The 19,328-nt window shown below is 39.9% G+C and overlaps 1 protein-coding gene across 5 annotated transcripts in view; it reads left to right on the top strand.

Annotated features, from left to right (window-relative positions):
* The window catches only part of il1rapl1a (interleukin 1 receptor accessory protein-like 1a), a 172,420-nt gene that overhangs the window by 63,913 nt on the left and 89,179 nt on the right, over positions 1-19,328 (top strand). For all 5 annotated transcript variants that reach the window (XM_058623087.1, XM_058623085.1, XM_058623083.1 and 2 more), the window contains exons 3-5: positions 9,863-10,148; positions 14,458-14,644; positions 16,555-16,708. In XM_058623087.1, the coding sequence (XP_058479070.1) occupies positions 9,863-10,148; positions 14,458-14,644; positions 16,555-16,708 (627 nt within the window). The remainder of the gene's footprint in view (positions 1-9,862; positions 10,149-14,457; positions 14,645-16,554; positions 16,709-19,328) is intronic.

The following is a 19,328-nucleotide window of genomic DNA, read 5'->3' as shown; positions in this document are numbered from 1 at the left end:
CACCAAAGTGACAGAGTCCGCTATAGCGCTCATTCCCCAAAACTTGGGTCAGATTATTTTTAGCCTTTTACTGAAAATATGTTTGTATAATGTTTTATTTGACACATACAGGTGCATGTATCTGGTATATTTGGTATAATATCTGGTTTACCTATAAAGTCATATTAGGTGTTGCAAAAATTGTAGTAAAAAAATATATCGTATATATGTGCACACATTTGCTCCTTATTTATTTTATATTTGTATTCTGAATGGGGTCGTGGTCGCAGTTTTTCATTCTTCATTGTCCTTCTTTTAAAAAGTGAGTCCCCGTAGAAAAGGTTTGCACTCACTGAGATTGAGTGCATGAATGGGTCAACAACATCGCAATTTCAACTACTCACAGTCAACACTGTTGGGTTATGCAACAATGGTTGTGGTTTTGTTTATTCCGCTCTTCCTTTGAAGGTGAACTGGAGCCAATCTCTGCTGACACTGGGCGAGGGGCAGGTTACACCCTGGGCAGATCACCAGCTTTATCACAGGGCCAACATACAGAGACAAACAACCATTCACACTTACATTTACACCTACAGGCAATTTATGTCCCAGGTCAGACAACATATTACAAACACAATTACAGCACGATCTGAGAGACATGGGGTTCTGCTCTGAAAATCGATCGTTTTATCGTTTGTAGTGTGTCATAATGAACAACAGTCGAGGCCACATCTGGGACATCACATGACCTCTAGACAGGAAGTCTGGTATGTTTTGTTTTTTTTTGCTGCCCACCACAATATGTTGACCAGTGAGAGCACAGAGAGCTCTACCCCTTTGTGACCCCAGTGTTTGTTTACTGTCTTCTCTCTGGTCACTGTATGACCTGACTCTATGGTCCAGGTCCTCTTTCTCCTAATGCCACAATGTGAGCTGTGATGTTTGGTCAGGCTGGATAACACCTTTTAATCTCTTTAAAGTCATGGCACCAAAAGGACACAGTGATCATTGTAACAGACAAGTCTGTTCTCAGCTGTAGAGTCTCCACTTAACTTAATCCCATTTCTGTGGACTGTTGTAGGACGCGAGGACATGAAGAACATGCAAACACCACCAAGAAGGTCTTGGTCAAACAAGGATTCAAATCAGAATTATTCTGCTGGGAGGCAGCAGTGTTTACCACAACACACTAGTGCTGCCACTTAAGCAAAGTCATTAGTGTAAACCAAAGCATAATCTTTTTTTTTTACTCAATAACAAAGTTGCACTTGTACCAAATCTTACAGTTTTGTATATTGGAAGCAGCAACAACTTATAAATACTCACTTTAGGCAAGAAACACTTTTTTATTGTTTAATTTGAAGCAATTTTTTTTTTTGAAGGGAAGTCCATTCTTTTTTTCTCTAATAGTGAATTATCATAGTTATTCTTGTCACTGGTAACTTTACATTTAGCCACAGGGTGTGGAAAGCAATGTGTCACCAGCTGCTTTTTCTAGTAGACAGCCTCGAAGCTTCACCACAAGGGTTTTTCGTTAAAGTGCTATGTTTTATCAACACAAACACACCCCAGGGAATTTAGTTTTGAAAGACAAATATGAAGTTTCTGTTGTGAATAATAAATGAAAATAATAATTATCTTTTCTCATTCTGGCCTATGTGTTTAGATTACCGGATTATCAAGAGCACGATTGTACTGCTGTATGTGGGATATAACGGCCTTGTTTTGTCTCCGTCATCTTCTTACTTCTCCTTTATTTTTGTCTCTCAGGCCGCAAGAGGGAAGAGGTAGAGGAGCATGGGTGATAATGACTTGTCAAATTAGAAGCGATGGAACCTGCAGCGAGTGTAAACACAATTCGGGATGTTCGGATGACATTTTCCAAGCTGTATTTCTACTGGGGGAGATTAGCGGAGTGACAGCTCAGCCTGAGTCTCATGGATCACAGCTGCACAACGGAGAGCACACACACACACACACACACACAGAAAGATGTTGAGAGAAGAAATTACTGGCATTTTAATGCTACACAGCAGAATGACACCTGGAAAGACACAGCTTTGCTCACACCGAAAAGCAGTTGCACCCACAGACTTAGCATTTCAGATTTGAAATGGATCTCCTCGTTCAAGGCTTGCTTCCTAGTCATGGTTCAGGATTCCCGGCTCAGCCAGTGAGCCCATGTATAGATTCATGTCCATGTAGCCTGCCTACACCCCGTCAGCATGATGGATGGTGTTCACACACAGCCTTGACTTTACAACTTACAGGGACTTTATTTGCATGTGTTCCAATTGCCAATAAAACTCCACTTGATGTAGGTGAGCTGGAGACTTTTTAGTTGTTAAGATATTAGAGGCCAATGTTTCTTGGTGTTCTATTTAACGCATGGCTGTCCTTCCCTGTCTGGAAGCAGCCACGAACGACGCTGCTCATTTCCCAACTTCGCCTATGAAATAAAGAGCCATTTATGAGTAACAATGTCCTGGCCACCGCATCTCCCTCTATCCTGCTCCCACTATTGGAGAGATACTATTGAGAATCCCGGGCGCATCAATTTGGGCTTCAAATGACTTTCTCCAGCTGGCCAATTCCTGACAAGCTTTCTGTTCATCTTTAAAAAGAGCCCTTTATTATCTAAAGAAAAGAATAAAGGTTGAGAGAGAGGGAGAGAGTCAAAAAGCTAATGTCTCAGTGACACCCTTTCTCACACAACAGGGGAAATTTCTGTTCTATAACGGGTTCTGGTTAATTTGAAGTCAATTGGAGAGTTATTAAAAGGATCTGCTCAGCTGTGCTGAACTTGGTCAAGGGCAACAAACCCACTCTGGTTTCCATGTAAAACAACAGACAAAGGAATGTCACCTTCAGGCTAACTTTAAAGTTTGTTTGACATGCAATGCACTGTAATGGATAGTATATTGACTATACTGTTTGGTATTTTGTAACCACAATTCCATTTCCTTCTGAACACCTGCCTTTAAATCCTATAGTATGGATGTGCCTTAGTTTTAGGTAGAGTTGGCATTTATCTCTCAAACCTTTGTCTTGCTTTTGAAATAGCTCTACCAATATGTATGTAAATTTCAACAACTACTGCCAGAAATTAGATTTACTTCATTTCCCCATTGTTCCTGAATCATCTTCTGTGGTCTTCAGGTTGAGGTTCAGTAGCTTAATGTAAGACTGTTGTGCATTATTGCACTATTTGCAGTGCATGTACCAGAAATCATTATGGGAGAAAATATAATAACAAAGCAAAACGCAGAGACGTGGAAGCTCTGATTTAATGAGCACAGGATATAGAATATGATGAGTGTATTGCACTAAAGTGGTCAGGATGCACAGAAAAGGTATAGACATTAGAGTGGAAAGTGGCCAATTTATACGGAAGACGTAAGCTGTGGCAAGTGTCCATTGTCCATTCAGGGTAATGACCAAAAACAATAAACACAAGTACAGAAATTATTTAATACAGTCTTAGATAATAAATAATAGTATTCACAATAATGACACCATTTGCTGATTAAGTGAAACATTTGTAGTTAAAAGGCAGAGTCCGAACCCATGTAATGCTGTAAACCATAGAATATGTGTCCAAAAGGTTAAGTTTGTAGGACATTTTAAACACTTCCAGAGTAATCTTCCTCGGATGTAATTAGAGTGAAAGTGGGCAGTAATCTGAGGTCAAATTTATTTTATAGCTCCCTCCTTAGTTGGTTGTGTTTCTTCTGTTTAAGGGACAAAATTGCGTGATTTGTAATTGAGGAGCTTATGGAGGATGCAAACACGTTTCACAGGATCACTTTTAGAATATATAAAATATGAAAATATTGTTGTCTGGCGATTTCTTAAGTTCTCAATGTCTTCAAGAGATATATCCGTGAGAAGTCTAAGTCACACTGAAAAATGTTGCGTGTCTATCTATTTGACTAGGTTATGACTCAGAGAGTAATTTCTACACAAATTGCAGCCAATTGGTGCCAAAGCTTTTTAAATGTTTTCATTTCCTCCATGAGCTCCACGTCTACACCTGCTGACTGTGGTATACAGACAAACAGGTAAACACCAGTAGGGAACTCGGAGCATAGTTGGGTCTTGTTGGTGGAACAGATTTCAACATTTTAATTTAACTTTAACTTTGTGTCAAAAACAGGAAGCTGAAGAAAGATTATATAAGACCATTGCTATTGCAGGTTTTAACAGGAGTCCTAAAATCATTTGAAATGATAAAAGGAGGATAAAATATGACCCATTACTGTTTATTATATTTAAATTTTCACACCAAAGATTAAGGGAATAATGTGTTTGAAGGTAAATCTATATTTTTATTAGTCCATTGATTATTCAGTCATGACAGAATGAGAGAGACAGAGTGGGGGTCAATTTATTCAAGCTTGAGTGCTGCTCCCGGTCTCAGTCTCTTCCTTGAATAGACAGCAATGGTAGTTTTTAGAGAAAAATTATCTGTATTGGTCCACATTTGCATATAAATGAACAATAGTGAACTGTCAGGGCAAGCAAATGATGTAGAGACAAAAATATGGAGTGGCACAGCACAGAGGGAGAGATTAAAAAGACAGATAGGTTTTGTAGAGTTACAAAGACAAGGGAAAAGAATAGCTTATTAAAGAGACTATAATCATACTGATACTCATAGCCATTTTAAAAATATACTGTATATTTATTTGTTGCGAATCATGAAATATTTTTAAAGGGTTGCAAGGAATGACCCCTTTCTGTGTCGTGTCGTGTCACTCTCCTCAGTGATGTTGCTATACTTTCATTTTGCAGCATCCAAAAGAAACAATGACAAATTCAGATTCATTATGAAATTATGGATGTTGAAAGATATTTGTTTTGACAGGATTTTTTTCATGTGAATATTCTTTATGGAATAGGAAACAATGTTGTTGTTGAGTGAGTGACATGAAATATGCAGTGAAGGTGGGAAATCATTAACCAAGCCAAGTTAGAAGGATCAAGTTGGCTGCATTGGGGAGATAAAGATGGAGTCAGTGGGTGTAAATTGAGGAGGAGAGAAGGAGAATTAGACAGACATGGTTATTGCGAGTGCTTATCCACATACAGATCATTGGATGTCTTTGTGGCCTGTGAGAACCCTGACGCCCACCCAACATCTGATAATTACACTTCATTAAGAGAGCAGGTAGTGATGAGAGGAGGTGTGGCTACTGAGAGTGACATGAGATGAGGAGACCAAGACACACTGAAGTGAATGATGTATTGTTGTTGAGGATGGTGGAAATTTGATTATATAAGAAAACAGAGGCATTATCCTCTTTCTTTCTGTGTGTGTGTGAGTGTGTTTGTGTATGTAGGTGGGTTTCCATCAGCCTCTTTGTGTATGCACATTTACAATGTGCGCATATAAAACCCCAAATGGAAACACAGAGAATTCAGAAATTAAATTTTGTATGAGAGGGAGTTAGAAAAGTTGGCCCACCAATAAAAGGCATATGAGGATGAGTGCAATGGAAACAGTTTTTTTGGAAATATAAGAGGCTGTTTATAAATCACAGGATTAAAATATATGTTTGTCCTTTTGTGGTGACACTGACATTTGTGCCACCTACAAAACTGCTTATCTCCCAATAGGTTCTCAAAACACAGTTAAATGCTCATTTTCGTGTTCCGAATCTTTGACAAAGTGGTTACAATTTGCAATGGAAACCTAGATTCTGTTTGTTGGGACTAGGCTGTTGCAACAGTGTATTTTAGTTTGTTTCTTCACTCCATGAGTGTTTATGCATTATTGTGTGTAAATGTATTCTAGCTCTGGGTGCTGTATTTATTGGCTTGGCTGAGTGTCACATGAAAATGGACAGGTCTGACTTGGTGCAGAAAGTAATAATGTTTCTATGAGAAACACACACACACACACACACACACATGCAGGTTTGTGCAGCTATTCTTCTTAGGATACTGCGTTGGCTAACCAGTTAAACCTAACCTAAACACAATTCAAATTTTAGCCCTAATCCCCATGAGGTACCAAATACACACACACACACACACACCATGTAGCTCAACTCTCTTGCCACTTCCTCCCTTGCACCGGCCGTTCCTGTAACCTACATATCATGAAATGTAGCAGCGTTAGCAGCAGAGTAGCAGTGGGCAGTAAAGGTGTGCTGCTGCAGCTTACGGTGCTGCAGTGAGATCCCGTGGAGCAGAGGCCACTTTGACAGCCACACGGGAATGTGTCCATAAGGAAACGTCCTCTAAAGTGTGGGCTTGTCTGCGAGTGGTTGAACAAAATCGCTACAAAGGTGTGATGTCCCAGAGGTGCTCACACGAAAGGAAAGAGATCCTACGTGTGTGTGTGTGTGTGTTGTCAGCAGAGAGAGTGAGAGATGGGGACTGCAGTATTCCTTCAGCGGGAGTCATTGATTTTTCAGCTCAGTATGTGGATGAGGCAAATGTCAGCATCTAATTGAGTTGATAAAACCTTTTTGAGGTTTGCGCATAAATATGGTTTCCCTCAGGCCACTGTATCAGATAACTGCTATTGGAAAGTCTGCTAGGAATAAAAAGGCCTTCATGTTGTGTGTTTCCATTTACCTTCACATGTGGAGTTTGTTTCACAAATGACTGGCAACTTGAATGACATGAGTCACTTATCCCTGCCCTTGCGTACAACAGCTGTGTCTCAATGCAGGGGTCGCCTCCTTCGAAGGTCACGCGCTTCACAGCACTGTGAATGAACTGTCCCATTGCAAAGGCTTTTCCAAGGATCCAACAGCTGGATCATTCATTGTACACCAGCGGTTTTTAAAGGAGATAATACAGCCAATAATGACAAAACATCTGAAGATCACATCATTACATATAGGTTTACAGTTGTGTGTCTAGTGAGAGGAGTGGACAGAGGGGGGAGTGAAATGGCTGAGAGCCTGCTGCTAACTAGTGGCTGGAGGCTCAATTACAACAGTCAGAGACTATATTTGCATATTGACACATCACTAAAAATAATTCAGTTGCACTGTTTCTCACATATATTGCAGTTTCAATTTGATTTGCAATAATTTTGCAATAAAACCAAAATTCAAGCTGTTAAATGTTGCAATTGTTCTTTTCTTTCCTGATTTGTGACACATTTTTACTCCAGTTTCATATTCACCACATAATAGATTTCAAATGTGATGGAGCGTTACCACATGGGATCCTGTCCCTATATAAACCACTCTATGTTTGAATGTAAGGATACAATACTAAATACATTATCAGTGAATTATAAACCCTAGTTCAGTTTTGGTTGAACTATCTATGGTTTAAATTAAATGTCGCTAGACTCACAAAGGCAGTGCATAGAAGACACAGCAACCAGGATAGTACAGTTACAGAAACAAACAAAAAACTAAATATTTATGTAACCTTCCATCAAACAATCAGTCTTCTGTAAATTGTAGGACAAAACTGTGCCTCCTATGTTCCCATCATCATCCATAGAGGTCAGTCAACAAGGTTGTAATAAGCTGCCTGCACAGACAAACTATTAGGTGATTTCTTACAAGACGGCAGTCTCCCACTGAATAAAATGTTTTGTGTTTTGTGTCCTCTCACGATACGAGCTCATTAGAATAAACAGTTTTTGTTGTGACAGAGAGAGAAGAATTGAAGTGCGTGTATGTGAGAGAGTGTGTATGAGAGAAAAGCAGAGGTCATATTCATTAGAGGTGTAGAGGGTGAATAAAGAAAAAAGCTGAATGAAGCCTCTGCTGTCCTTGCTGATTAGCACATTGATATGCTGACCGGATAGAGGAATTACCTGCTGCCTGTAGTGGAGATTCGACCTAATAGTTGTGTGTGAATTAGTGTATCTCTCATGATAACCTCCTATTCGAAGTTAAAATGTTTAACTCTGATATTTGAATAATTAAGAATTTATAACACTGTTGACACGATGGCTTCTCTATAGTATCTGATGCTATGAAAGATACTTAACAATGACAGCGTGTGTGTGAACAGTGGTGCATATATTGGCGTTCTAATTATTAGGAGTGATTATTAGATACAGGTTCACACATTAAACCACACACACACACACACACAAACACACATAGGTTTGCTCGACTATTCTTCTGAGGACACTGCATTGACTTCCATTACTTGAAGCTGCCTAAACAAAGCTTTATCCCTGCCCTTAACCATAACCAGTTAATGCCTTAGTGAACCTAAACCTAACGACAATTCAAATTCAAACTTAACAAGTTCCCTAAAAAGGAGTTTCTGCCTGATTAGGACCAGGATTTCTGACAAGGTCAGTGTTTATACCAGACAACACTGACTTGTGCACACATTCATACGCAAGTGCGCACACATTTGTGGCTAACCCTACTAGTAATTAACAGACATAATTAGGCAGACTGCCATTCGTATAGGGAATGCATGCACACACACACACACACACACATTATTTCCCTGGTAATTAAGAGTATTAATTACAAGCATAGCTGTCCCCATGAGGCTCAGTATCACTCACAGACTGGCACACAGCAGGGTTCTTATTACTTTATCTCACCACACTATCACCACTTCTCTCTCTCCCTCTGAAGCTCGTTGGGTACACGTGTACTCTCTAATGTACACCTGCTGGATAAACAAGTGGTAGCTAATTAGTCAGAGACCGACTGCTGGCCATGGGTTAACTTCTGGTAGCTGGGGAATGAGAGATCTTCTCACAAAAAGTATGCCAGTGTCTTTGATTTCTGTCAAATGTCTGTTCAGCCCCCATCACTAATTGTTTCTCCACTGCATTTTATTTTTAGTCAAGTGTCAATGCATTTCTCAAATTAGGCAGGGAGATACAGTTTCGTTCCATATTACATGTCGTGTCTTGTGATTTGAGCTTCTCTACTTTAGACACGGTCCTAGTTGGACACATTTCTCTGAACCGTTGGACAGGTCTTTGTCCATTCATGGTAGAATTGCATGGAGGAAGTAAAAATGGATGATAAGATGACTTAGCCTGTTACATTTGAACAAGAAAAAAAAAAATCTTAGGAAAAATAAATATCTGTCAACAGAGCTGTTGTATTTGAAGAAACATATTACCATTTACTAAACTAACACTGACTTATGTGGCACTGTATGTGGTGCATCGCCAGCACTTAGAGGAGCCTGGCATCTTTTGTGGAGACATTTGAGAGTTTATTTCCAAATGCCACAATGTTTGCATGTTTGGATGTTGCAGAAGAGAGACTGGGCTTTCTCTGCAGAGGCAAAGGTGGCACACATGCGCAGTGTTAGAAGATGGCAGAAGAGGGGAGGAAATTCTGGATATTTGTTGATGGCACTGCAATCCTCCAAAAGCTAACACAAACTATGTTCAGATTACCAAAATGAAGTGACCCAGGATTGGGACTCAGACCAGATTTTTTTCAGGGGCTGTGTGGCCACAAAAATGCCATTTTCAAATTATATTTTTGAATCATATCACTTCAGAATGTTATCTTATCTCCTGCCTCAAGACCAAGTGGTCACATAAATATGTTTTTGTGTTGGTGGTGAAGATGCTTGCAAAGACAGTTTGTACATATTTGTGCCATTTGAGGGGGCAGTCGTGTTCAGATGCAAGAACCTTGTGAACCATCAAAGATGATCAGCAATCATTTTATATTTTAATCTGATTTGATCAATTTAGCTATATTCTGAACATAGCCTTAAGCTTACATGTTGTGGCGCAAATGACATTGCTGATACATCAACTTGCATCCCACTGTAAAAAACAAAACAAAAAAAACAATACATTGTTATAGAAATAAAATGTTTTTCATGTCTACACATTGTTTAATGTGCTGTGATATTTTAAATCGTGTGTAGTGCATTCTTGAACATGTCCTTTTCTGGTTCTTTGTAGTGGATGGCTGTACAGACTGGTCAGTGGACTACCTGAAGTACCGGGTGCTGCAGGGCGAGCCGGTGCGGCTGAAATGCGCTCTGTTCTACGGTTACATCCGGGCCAACTACAGCCAGGCGCAGAGTGTGGGCCTCAGCCTCATGTGGTACCGCAGCTCTGGCCTCGGCCACAGTGACTTTGAGGAGCCCATCACTTTCGATGGGTCACGCATGAGCAAGGAGGAGGATGCCATCTGGTTTAGACCTGCTGACCTCCAGGACGTTGGCCTCTACTCCTGTGTCTTACGGTAAGGATGAAAAAGGGGGGAATTAAATTTTACCTTACATAAGCATGCCTATCTGAATCCTGATTCTGCAAACATTAATTACATCTGTTATTACTATATGTCATTTCACGTGTCTTTCTCAGTGACGGTGGTGATCTGGGGATACTTTTGATCAGAAAAAGTTGAAACATCAAGAACTACCCATTTGCAGTCATTTAAAATCACACTCGATTAAACTGGCTTTTCCATGATAAGGAACATATAAGGCTCCGTGTAAATGTACCTTTTGCATATGAAGGGAACATGTTAGGGCAAGAAGAGACAACTGAATACAAGAAAACATCATAAACACCCATATACACACACTCTTTATTGTGCTATCGTAGAGACACTTTTCCTAATGTAAGATGCATAATTATGTGGCAGTAACTTATTAACCTTTACAATGGAGAACATCCCTCAATAAACGGCTCATTGCTGCTCCTCATTTCAAAGAGTTTTTAATAAACCTAGTTAAAGGCCCCTTAAAGAACCAGAGATTCTTGCAGGCCATTCTGAAAGTGCCCATTTGTCTGTGTAGTGATATCCCAGTCTATATTACATCCCATTATGCAGTCTGTAGGACTAATCTGGCACAAATGATCCACAATGTTGTCGCAGACCTTTATTTTAACCACCCTTAATGATGTTAATTGGAATAAACAAACACTGCACAGCCTTTTGTCTAATTAAATTATCTTTACAAACTGTATATTAGATTGGTGGATAAAATATAAAAAAAAAAATACACAAGTACAAGGTTGTAAGAATCTTAAGTTACATGATGTGCCACTGGTACTAGGGTAGGACCCAAAGGACTGTTAGCTGAAATGGTGTCCCTAAAGCAGGAGGCGTACCAGATCTGTCACCATGGTTACAATATGCATTGAATATGATCAGTTTGATTAGGTGTAGGCATAAAAGAAACATTAAGGTGGAGACCATGGTTTGGGTTAAAAGAAGTACTCTCTTATCGGGTATGATAAATTGTTGTTGTCATGGTTGATTAGTCTTGAGAAATGCATGCTTTCAGACATGCACTGGTCAGTCTGCTCTGGACAGTCTGGACATTTTCTTTAACAAATATGAAGGTGCTGTACAAGAGAATGCACATATTGTTCCAAACATTTTCCAGAACTTTTCCTGTGAGCACCACAGTCAAATATCTGGAGAATGTCATGGGTGAGCCCTTCTGACAGCAGGACATTTCACAGCAAGCAAGCGAGTGACTCCTGCATCAACATGGATGCCACACGCTGTCAAGTGGTACTGGAGAATTTCCCTGAATAAATCCCCCACTGTGTTCTTCATGTGTCAACAGCAAACTGTCCAGACCCAATTTCCCAGCAAACTTTGAGAATTCATGTCAGAAATCTTTTTTTTTTTTTCTCAGTAATTTTAATTGTGTCACAAACTGAGCTTGATGTAAAACTAAAGCTCATATGTTGCTACTTTTGTATTGTGCAAGTAAGTGAGGACAAGTAAGATGATTGAGATTATATGGAAAGTAAAGATCACACACATATATCAGATAGAAAACAAAGAGAAAATAATGTAGAGGCTTTAAATAAATTGTGGCAACATATGCAATTGCAAATTGAAAACCAGCAAATGATCTATATGAATTGGTATATATAAAATACAATATATAGAAGGAGGAACAGATTGAGATCACACACCCACACACACTTTATTTGACCTAATACATTCTGTTTTCATTATTCTAATAATCAGTGTGCGTTCCTGCAGTGGGGGACACTGGGAGTATTTCCCCCCGATGATTACACTAACCAACATGTTGAATAATAATGTGTGGAGAATTACAGCTAAGAGATGAGATGCCGACTAATATCCATGACTAATATCCAGCTCAAATAGAATGTGACAAACGTGAAAGACACCATAGGATCGTGCATCAACCCCTAGCTGTCCATCAGTCAAGCAGCAGCACTGACAACTTCCCTCAGTGATATGTGGGGGAGCCCACTGTGAATATTTAACTATTAGAGATGTCTCCTGTTGGCTCCCTGGAGACTTTAACAGCTCAGCTACACAACTGAGAGAGGTCATTTCTGTATCATCTCCCCATGTATGTCAACAAGTGATTTGAGGGTTGAATTTAAATATTTGGACTTTGCTTACATGTGCATGTATGTGTCCACATTTGTATTCTTATGTGATTGCATTGTTGTATTTTGTTTCTTTAAACAAATATATTGTCCATATGTACTTTGTAGACCTACAGCACAGCATCTTCCCACTCTGTTTCCTCCAGATAGGAGGCATTGAGTCGATAATTTTAGATGTCAGCACCAAGAGGGCACGGCAACGTTGTAATATCTTGCATCTTACTTTTGCTTCCTACAGCATTTTTCAGATGCCCTTTTAGTCATGTTCTGCGTAGTTGAAGTATACACCATCTTTTTTCTTCTCATTCCCTGTTGCTTTTCTCCTCCTGCTCCTTTCATTGCTATCTTTGCACATTCTTCCACCGCTGCACATTGCACACATTTGTCTCCTACCCTTGTGTGTGTGTGTGTGTGTGTGTGTGTGTGTGTGCGTGCACATGCGTTTGTGTCTGCATCTGTGTTTTATGGCCCTAGGGGGTCAGAGGTGTTTATATGAGAGACGGTGACTCCCTTATTGCTACCATAACCTGAGTAGATCATATGAAACCTTGTCATTTACAGTAAATGGGAGCATCTGGCGAACCATAAATGTAATGTCACGAAATGAAATGAAAGCACACATAGCTGTAAGTACAGCCCCCCATTTTCGACCAACCGATGGTCTGTCTGAGGCAGCTCACAGCCAGGCCGGGGCCAGTCGACAGACTGTCGTTATAAAAGTACAGGGGATTCTCAGTGCAGGCCTATTTTTCATGATGTGGGTCAGCTCGCTTATTTCCAATTAAGCAAAGTCCTGATTCAAGACATAATTATATTTTGAATTAGTGTCTGCTTCCAGTTTTGTAGCAACCCTTTAAAAAGGGTCCTGTTCATTTTCAAGAGGACAATGTATTTATGCAATGAATGATTTCCATATTTGACATGGGAGACTGTATCTGGCCTGTATATTGTCAGAATATGCTGCATTCACCTGAAAAAAGAAGCTGTTTGTCTAAATTAATGAGGCAGCTTTTTTTCATATATATAAAAAAACATATTTCTGCTCTGTTTTTCTGAATTAACAAGCTCAGAAAAAATGCTCAGAGAAAAGCTTTTTAAAAAAGAAAATTAAGTGGCAGCTTAATGTATATTTTACAACAGTATGAGTTTGATGTTTGTGTTCCACTACTTTTCACTGATGAGTTAGACTTTAATACCCAAGTGAGTAACTTCCAGTATCCCTAACCCATAGTAAATCTGATTGAAACTAAACAAGCATCAAAGTACTTAAGTATCTTCTTAATTCAGAAACACAGAGCGGCATTTTTTTAAATTATTGGGTTTTTTTTACAAATTAGCTTGTTCATTCAGAAAAATAGAACTTTATACATTTTTTTTAGGTGAATTCAATTTGGTTTAATAGTTTAGTTTTTGAGGCTGACTGAAAGTCCTGCTCTCCTCCAAAATATGCTTCAACAAAAGGTGTCAACATTCTTTCTTGGGTGTCCTTATACTTGTGGCCATGTCGTACAGAAGTTTTGCAGGGAGAACACCTTGTCACAATCACTTTTGGAATACTATGAGCACTTGGGTAGCATTGTGTCAGTGGTGACAGGGGCTGAAATGACAGGAGCTGATGGCGGTTAATGATGATACTCACGACAACATAAATATAAAAAATAAAATAGAGAGAGAGAAAGAGCAACCTCCTTCACGTCTGTCAGCTTGTGTGCTTGAGAGGTGAAGTGTGCTGGTGGTTGCTGGGAAACCACGGGGCATGTGCAGTGGGGGCCAACTCCTTGTGATGACCAAGCAGCTTTCCCTTGCCTCACGTCACGAGGCCCTCTTAGCATTTGTCTCTTCTCTGATTAGCATTCGCAGGCTTGACCGACTCCCCCCATAAATCCAATAATGGTCGTGAGTGTGAGTCATTGACTCGGTAAAGCTGCTGAACACATCGTTAGTACTAACCCACAAAATGAGGAGGGAGACAGTAGAGTGATGAAAGAAGATAAAAAATAACTAAAAGGGCATCAAAGGGATAAAACATAAAATGTTGCTTTTATGATGGTGCGCAGTCTGTGTTTTCTTTTTTTTGAAATCTGGCACATTAATGTTAGGATGGTGCCATGGCATATATAAGGATTTCAGAAAAGTAACGTGTTGCCCCTCTCTGCCCACAGGAACTCGACCTACTGCATGAAGGTGTCCATGTCTCTGACTGTGGCAGAGAATGACACAGATCTATGCTACAACTCCAATATGAGACGGAGCGAGAAGGCTGAGCTCAGTAAGAGCAAAGAGATTTGGTGTCCTGACATAGATGACTATGTTGAACCTGGAAAAGATCCAGACATCGTCTGGTACAAGGTGAGCGTTCTGCTGTGACTGAGCATGTTTTTTAATGTGTGAATGTATGTTTTCATCCGTTGTATGTCAATGCTTTTTTTCTGTGTCTTGGAGTCTCTGTGTGGGGAAAGTAATAAGGAACGCGGCTGTCTTTGTAATTATGCAAGCGAGAAATACTCTTTAATGGTTCATTGGTTTGTTTTCATCTCATTTCTTGGCTGTTTACCTCCAAAAACCTTGTTTGAAATGAGGCTCCAGATTAGTTTGTCAGATTACTGTGTGTTCGACAGATTACTGTGTGTTTGGATGCAAATGATAGCAATGAATTACACAAGCTATGTTTGCTGTCTGGCTCTGTGAGTCATCCAGAATAAGGACCATTGACTGTGTAAAATCGGACGTAGTCTTACAGTTGCAGAACAAATTAACATTTTGAACTATTGAGATTCCAGAATTTACCGACACAATGACAGTTTTTGCAACCAGACTTCTCACAGACATCACCTGCAACCACGCACCGAGTGGATGGTACCAGCTGTCAGTCACACTGGTGTCCACTTGTGTGACCTGCTTTGTCATTTATTAGATTTGACATTATGTGCTATTGAGGAAGAGCCAAGAACCATTAACTCCTCAGGAAAACAAGACTGTAATGGCCCTTTTCCACTATGGGCCGGTGTCACCTCGCCTCACCTCGGCAGTGCTGTCACTAAACACACCTGACTCCTCTGTTAAATATTGAGACATTTCCCTGGCAATAGTTGGAGATTGGCCCACGTTTTTCAGATTGTTAAGTAGTTTTAACTGATTTACAGTTCGGCATTGTTCGGCTTGATTTCTGTGTCGGACGTCTTTCCCTGTGACGGCACTCTGACCAATCAGTGGCCGGCAGTCTGGCAACGTCACGCATAGCGCGCTTGGAACCTCGCCAGATCAGGTCACTAAAAATAGTACCTGGTACCAGGTGGTATGCTCATGGAAATGCTACTTAACCGTGTCGAGGTGAGGCGAGGTGAGTAGAGCCGGTGGAAACACGCCAATAAGTCTACGCACATTTTTATAAACAGTCTATGATAAGGACTGAACAGAGGGCAGCCACAGAGATGGATTTTATAATGAACAGTAAAACTTTAGTGAAAAGAATATTGTTCAATGTCACTCTCTGCCCTGCAGAAATGAGTGAATGTCCTCCAAATACTCCTGGTCTCTGATCTTTATTCTGCACATCCTCCCTCACCTGGGTTCTTGCCTTTCCCAGGTCAGACACGGCCCGCGGACAACAAAGTGCATCCCAAGAAGGGCGCAGGCCAGAGTAATCACAGGCAGATCAGTAGTAGATTAGCTGGCCGGGCTTGACCTCTAGGTTTTTCCAGAATTCAATTATGGCCTAGGTAATGACTGGGAGTGCTGGAACCCAGAGTTATTTGGAAGACTGCAGAGCCACAGTGATTGAATTCAAAGTTTGCCGGGAGCAATGGTGGAATAGAATCTGCAGAGCAATCCTTGTCCCTACCAGAGCACCGAGGGGTGGAGGAGAGGGAGAGAAGATCTTGTCATTGAGTCACACATTGTCATATCAAGTCACACACACACACACACACACAGAGACACTGCATAAACACTCTTATTTTGCCTGCAGAGACTCCTGCAAATAACATTCTCTGTCCTCTGTGGCTATACCTGGAGTATTGAATGGAGAATATTCAGTTCAGTGCAATAAATGTTGATCTGATAAGTAGGATAATGGCAGAGCCTGATCATTTTACGGTACCATTTTTATGTCAGGGTGCCAAGCTCTGCATCCATAAGACTTTATCCACTTTCTTAATCCTCAGTGACATTTGAAACTCTTGTGGACAACACAATGAATGAAGTAGGGGGTTAGGGTATTATTATTTTTTATTATTATTCTGTCTTTCTCAAATACGCAGGAGTGCCGTCCAAAGCAGTGGCCAGCCAACATCATTCAGAAGAGAGACATACTGTCTTTCCAGGAGGTAAAGGAAGAGGACATTGGGAATTATACCTGCGAGATCCAGTTTGGTGGTTTTGTGGTCAGGAGGACCACTGAACTCACAATAACAGGTAAGTTTACACTTTATACAACAAGAAAGACTATTTTATTTGTATGAGGACAACATTTACTGTTTATATTGAATGCATGGAGTAGCAGTGTCTGTCAGAGAAGAAATAGATAAAACATAAAGCACTCTCACACACACAACACTGAGCACTGCAGCAATGTCCTGCTGCTGTGTTAATTTGTAAGGGAAGTGGAATGCTGTGGCCTGGCCTCGATCCCTTCCTCTACCTCAGCACTTTCCCGCCAACCAAACCGTGTTGAAATATTTAAGGTTAAAGGGTAAATCCTTTCACACCGAGGAGCCAGGACCAAGGTCGGGAGATTAACAGACCACTTATTCTCTTTCTGTTTCCCTCTGTCTCTTTGCCTCACACAGCTGGAAGTGGAGCAATAAATAAACACTTTTTTTTTAAACTGTGTGAGTGTTCTGCCAGGTCAACTGATGTATTATAGTTGATGAGAAGGTCAAATCCAGTTATATATATACACACTCGACCTTTAAATTTGGTAAAATCGTTTTTTTTTCACCTCACCCTGTTTTCTTGTTCATTGCTTCGTCCTTTGTGTGTGATACAGTATTCAAAAGTCTAGTGTATGCAACAACCAGAGGTTAATCCATTGTGTGTTTGTGGGCAGAACTATTTTTCTTTGTTTGCATAGTGAACTTCTGCTTCAATTTACAAATAGCACGTCTCCTCTGGCTGCTGTAGACACATTGAGGTACAAAGTGATGGCCTTCATAAAGCATTTGCCTCAAGTACTTACCAAACGCTTAATACCACTATTAAAAAACTAAACAATTTTGTTACAGTTACTTATTCAATTTCTGCTTATAAATCTGCTAATAAATCATAAAAGTTAAACACTGAATCTTTAAATCAATGCACCTGTAAAATTCATGCACTATTCAATTCATTAACTCACTCTGAAACTGCACTGCACTGCAGAAATAGCGTAATAATTCGATGAGTATCTTGTTTATATGTGTGGCTGCTCATTGTTCGTGTGTGAAATTAGGATGTAAGTGTGAGGCTAGTGTTTCCCACAGGCTGAGACATTGAATTTTGCAAGTGGGTGGCACAGCGTGAGAATGATGTTCATGCAGTGACTCATACAGTTTAGAGATGGAGAGTGTAATCCAGAATAATTTGTGTACAATTTGCAAATATCCCATAAATGCTACAACAGTCCCGCAGCACTGAAGCGGCAACAAGGGCTCCTTCACCAATTCTCCTTCTTGATGGGGTTGAGCTAATTAGCTATTAGCTCGCTCACTTACTACACTATGCAATACTGTCTCTGTCAGAATGTGTGAAAAAAAGCTCGACTTTATTCAAGCACACAGCTCCAGTTATAATGACATATAAGATATGGCCTCTCACAAATGAGCCACACTGTCTAGTCTGTCTCCTAATATAATGTATAGACATTAGCTCATATGTCAGTTTCTCATGTCATTCTGTGTCTACTTTTCTTTCCTTGACAGTGGCAACTTTAATATGCAACTTATATGTAAGTTGCATATTTCTTTGCTTTTTTATTGCCGTTTTTTTTTGGAACTTCTAACATCCAACAATGGATGTCAATGGACTCACTCACAAAAGGGTTGCTCACAGTTGTGAAGAGATTGTATTTAAATAACTTTCAAGGAACATGTTTTTCATGTTTCTTCACAGTCTTTGCTGTGGACTATTTTAGTGGACATTTCAGATTTCTGTGTTTTCTTTGAAGAAGACGAACTAAATCCATTTCACCGTTGTATTTGTTGTCTATTAATTTGGAATTCAAACACATGTTTAATGAATTAAATATGTGTGCTTGTATTTATGGCAAGTCAATATTGATATCTGCTGTATTTAGCTGTATTCTTGTGTGTCTGTTAGCCTGAGCTCACTGTTCTTTATGGGGGTGATGATAAAAGATGTATTAGGGTATAAATATCAACAGTCAATATTAATGATACACAGAGGGGGAAAGAAAAAAAATGTTGGTCAAGTGAAGTACTTTAAAGGTGCCATTTTCTTTTTGTATGTGCATGCTGTGTATGCAATGCGACGTATGACAGTATACCTTAAATGAATAAAGCAAGCTTTAGGGTAAAACCAATCATGAGACCAAGTGTGAGGCAGCGAGCAAGAAGAAAATAAATAGGTCATTTTAGGTTTGTTTGTCTTTCACCATGAACCTTCTTTTGAGTTATGTTCTAATCAGTCCACCTAAGCTACCTATAGTGTTTCTGACTCATGCTTGTGTGCAGATAGATTGCATGGCCATATAGATCCACAGAGCAGAGATCACACAATGTCTGAGACACATGTTTTGCATTAATGGAATGTCTTTGTGTCATCAAAATGGAGGAAGGAAGCATGTAGCAATGCTCTCTAGCCTTAAATGCAGCAGGTTGATGTGGGAACCCCATTATTGTTTCTCTTCTGGAAGTACACAAAACATTTTTACAAGAAGCATGATTCCCAAATGAAAAAAAATTCCTCAATGTTTCTTTGCCGGAATGTGACTGATCACATAATGTGTCCCATATTTATTAGAAACCGGCCGCTGTGTCCCATGCAGCCACCAATCCTGCATCATTAGCTTTTCTGCTTCAGCTATAAAAATATAGTG

Source organism: Solea solea, chromosome 2, assembly GCF_958295425.1.
Source record: "Solea solea chromosome 2, fSolSol10.1, whole genome shotgun sequence".
Lineage (NCBI taxonomy): Eukaryota > Metazoa > Chordata > Actinopteri > Pleuronectiformes > Soleidae > Solea > Solea solea.
This window is presented reverse-complemented; position numbering and strand designations above follow the sequence as displayed.